This window comes from Capsicum annuum, chromosome 6, assembly GCF_002878395.1.
Source record: "Capsicum annuum cultivar UCD-10X-F1 chromosome 6, UCD10Xv1.1, whole genome shotgun sequence".
NCBI lineage: Eukaryota > Viridiplantae > Streptophyta > Magnoliopsida > Solanales > Solanaceae > Capsicum > Capsicum annuum.
In genome coordinates, this window is record NC_061116.1 from 52,003,997 (window position 1) to 52,007,589 (window position 3,593).

Genomic DNA, 3,593 nt, shown 5'->3' on the forward strand with positions numbered 1-3,593 from the left:
AATTTTAATACCACTCTTAATCATTAGAAGAGAAAGCTACAACTTCCACCTACTTAGATACATAATCAACTGTCACTAGGATATATAAGTTACCATTGGATAGTGGAAATAGTCCCATAAAATCTATCCCCAAAACATCGAATACCTCAACTTCAAGAATGTTGTTTAGGGGAATCTCATGATGCCTGGAAATTGTACCTAACTGATGACACTATCACAACCTTTCACAAAAGAGACTCCTCTTTGAAAAATGTAGGCCAAAAGAAAATTGATTGTAACACCTTTCTAGCTGTGCATTCACCCCCATGATAGCGTCGTAAGGAAATGAATGACACTTTTAAAGACCTTGTTGAGATTAAGTTTTTGACATATATCTACGCACAATTCCATCAGGACCTTGTTTGAACAGAAAGGGGTCATCCCATATGTTTGCACGTGAATAATATAGTAGCTTCTTTATCTGTTGAACGGTGGCTTCTAGAAGGTACACACCACACACTAATAAATTCAAGGTGTCTGCATACCAAGAAAATTCACATACATCTAGAGCCAACAATTTCTCATCCAGAAACTCTTCCCAAATGCATAGTGTATCATCAACAATATGGTCATGATTCTCTAGACTGGACAAATAGTCTGCTGCTTGATTCTCTGCTCCTTTTCGATCATGCACCTCTAGGTCAAATTCTTGAAGCAATAGAATCCACCTAATCAACCGAGGATTTGCAACTTTTTTGTTGAACAAGTATTTGATGGCAGCATGGTCTGTGTGAACAATTACCTTAGTGCCTACCAAGTATGATTAAAATTTGTCGAATGCATAAACCAATGCTAACATCTCTTTTTCTGGGACTGTGTAATTCATCTGGGTATTATTCAAGTATTTAACTTTATAATAAATAAAACAAAATATGTTGTCTTTTATCCGCCCCAAAACTACTCCCACAGCCACATCACTTGCATCACACATTAGCTCGAATGGTAACGCCCAATCTGGAGAAATCAAGATGGGTGTTTCTGTCAGTTTCTTCTTCAACTTCTCAAAATCTTCTTAATAAGAAACACCAAAATAAAATTTAGCTTCTTTTTCCAACAATTTACACATTGGCATGCAATCTTCGAAAAATCTTGAATAAACTACCTGTAGAATCCTGTATGCCCTAGAAAACTCCTCACTCCCTTTAATGTTACCGGATATGGCAACTTCCCAATGGATTCAACCTGGGATATATCCACTTCAAGTCCTCTAAATGACACTTTATAACCAAGGACTATTCCTTTCTTGACCAGAAAGTGACACTTTTTCCAATTCAGTACAAGATTTATCTTCTCACAGCAAGCTAGCACTCGATCTAGCTTCTGTAAGCATATATCAAAAGAGTTACCATAAATAGAGAATTTCATACATGAATACCTCAATAAATTCTTCAACCATGTCATAAAAAATTACCATCATGCAACTCTAAAATATTGCGGGTCCATTGCAGAAGCTAAAAGGCATGAGTCTAAATGCATATGTGCCATATGGGAAAGTAAAGGTGGCCTTTTTTTATCTTCTGGTGCAATTTTGATTTGATTATATCCATAGTAACATCCATAATGCAATAGTATGCCTTCCTTGACAACCTATCCAGCATTTGATCAATGAATGAGATGGGATAATGATCTTTTTTAGTTACTTCATTCAGTTGTCGGTATTCAATGCAGATTCTCCAACCTGTTTCCATGCAAATGGGAATCATCTCATTAGCTTCATTAGTCACCACATTTATCCCACTTTTCTTTGGGATGCAATGCATAGGGATGACCCACTTGCTGTTAGAAATAGGGTAGACAATCCCAGCATCAAGCCACTTGATGACTTCTTTTCGTACTACTTCCTTCATCACCAAATTCAACCTCCATTGTTGCTGCACTCTTGCCTTGTAACCATATTCCATGTATATATTATGCATGCAAAATGTTGGATTGATCCCTATGATGTCTGACGTCTGCCAACCAATTGCCTTCTTCCTTCTTTTTCAAAACTGCCATTTCTTCCTTTACCTTTACATCAAATAAACCTGCAGACAAAATAACAGGCAAAGTATCATTATCACCAAGGTAAATATATTTCAAGTGAGGAACAAGAACCTTAAGCTCTAATTTTGGAGCTTCGTCAACTGAAGCTTTGGGGGATGGACCAATTGGCCTGTTCAATGGGTCAAAAGACAGCTTTCGCATTTCAACAACCGCCAAATTCATAACTTGAACCAATTTAAGCTCCTTCATATCTCCATAAATATCAAAAATCATCAAGGCTTGCTCTAGGGTATCTTCAGAAAACAATAAATGTAGCTCAGATGCAAGGTCAATAACTGATATGAAAGACAATTCTTCATATATAATAGGCAATTTTAGCGCCTTATATACATAAAAAACCTCCAATTTGTCATGCTCTGTCATAGTCATCTTCCCTGATGTTACATCAATAAGTGGATGCCTTGTTTCTAGGAATGGGCGTCCCAAAATAAATGGAACAACTGGATCAGCTTCAAAGTCAAGAATAACAAAGTCTACTAGAAAAATCAGTGATCCCACTTGCACTAAGACATCTTCAATAATTCCATCCGTCCTAGAAAGGGACTTACCAGCTAACTGCAAAAGAATAGTGATTGTTTTAGGACTCCTAAGACCCATCTAATAATACCACAATGTGAGCATAAGATTGATGCTCGCCCCCAAGTAACATAATCCACGAGCAGTGATGACCTGCCCAATAGTGATATGCAAAGTAAAACTGCATGGATCCTTCAGATTCATGAGCAATTTGTTTAATATCTTATACATGCACTCCTCAGTAAGTGCAGCTATATCATACTTTGTCAACTAGTTTTTGTTTTCTACTATGTCCTTCAGATACTTTGCATATTTTGGAACACTCTATAGAATATCAAAAAGAAGAAGATTTATATTAACCAGCTTTAGAAGATCCAAAAACTTCTTGTAACTTGTCTCCTCTTGACGCTTTTGTTGCCTTTGAGGAAAGGGTAAGGGTATATTCTTCTTATCCACTTGAATTTCATCACATGCAACTTTTTCTTTGACCCCTTTCTCCTCATTCTTTTTAGGACCATCATTAGTAATTATGGGACTAACCTGCTCAGGTACCACCTTCTTTAACTACAACCCACTCCTCATTGTGACTGTATTTACCTACTTTGGATTTGCCTTAGCATCTCTAGGTAAGGCTCCTTGAGGTCTAGTGTTTTACGATCCCAAAATCTGACCGAGTTACAACTTCAAATTCCTAGTAATCATCTGCTAAGTCTTCATATTGGCCTGTGGAATTTTTATATCAGCTGCCATCTATACCTAAGAAGCTAGAAGTTACTTTAACATCTCCTCTAATTACTCATTTGAGTAGTGGTTTGATTATTCTAAACCTGTTGTTGATTCTGTTGCATCGTCCCCTTATACTGATTATTGTTTGTGCCTAATTTCCACCCTATAAGAAATTGGGATGATTTCTCCAATTGGTATTGTAGGTATTACCAAAGTTCTATTATCCCAGATGATTCACATTCCCCATATAATTAATAGAATCTGGATTA

General features: G+C 36.8%; 1 protein-coding gene across 1 annotated transcript; it reads right to left on the reverse strand.

Annotated features, from left to right (window-relative positions):
* Positions 1 to 355: 355 nt before the first annotated feature.
* Positions 356 to 1,940, reverse strand: LOC124899485. Its single transcript, XM_047414378.1, has 2 exons — positions 1,718 to 1,940; positions 356 to 789 (listed from the first exon to the last, which is right to left on the reverse strand). Exons 1-2 carry the CDS (start codon positions 1,938 to 1,940, stop codon positions 356 to 358), a joined length of 657 nt encoding a protein of 218 aa, XP_047270334.1.
* Between the last annotated feature and the right edge of the window lie 1,653 nt (positions 1,941 to 3,593).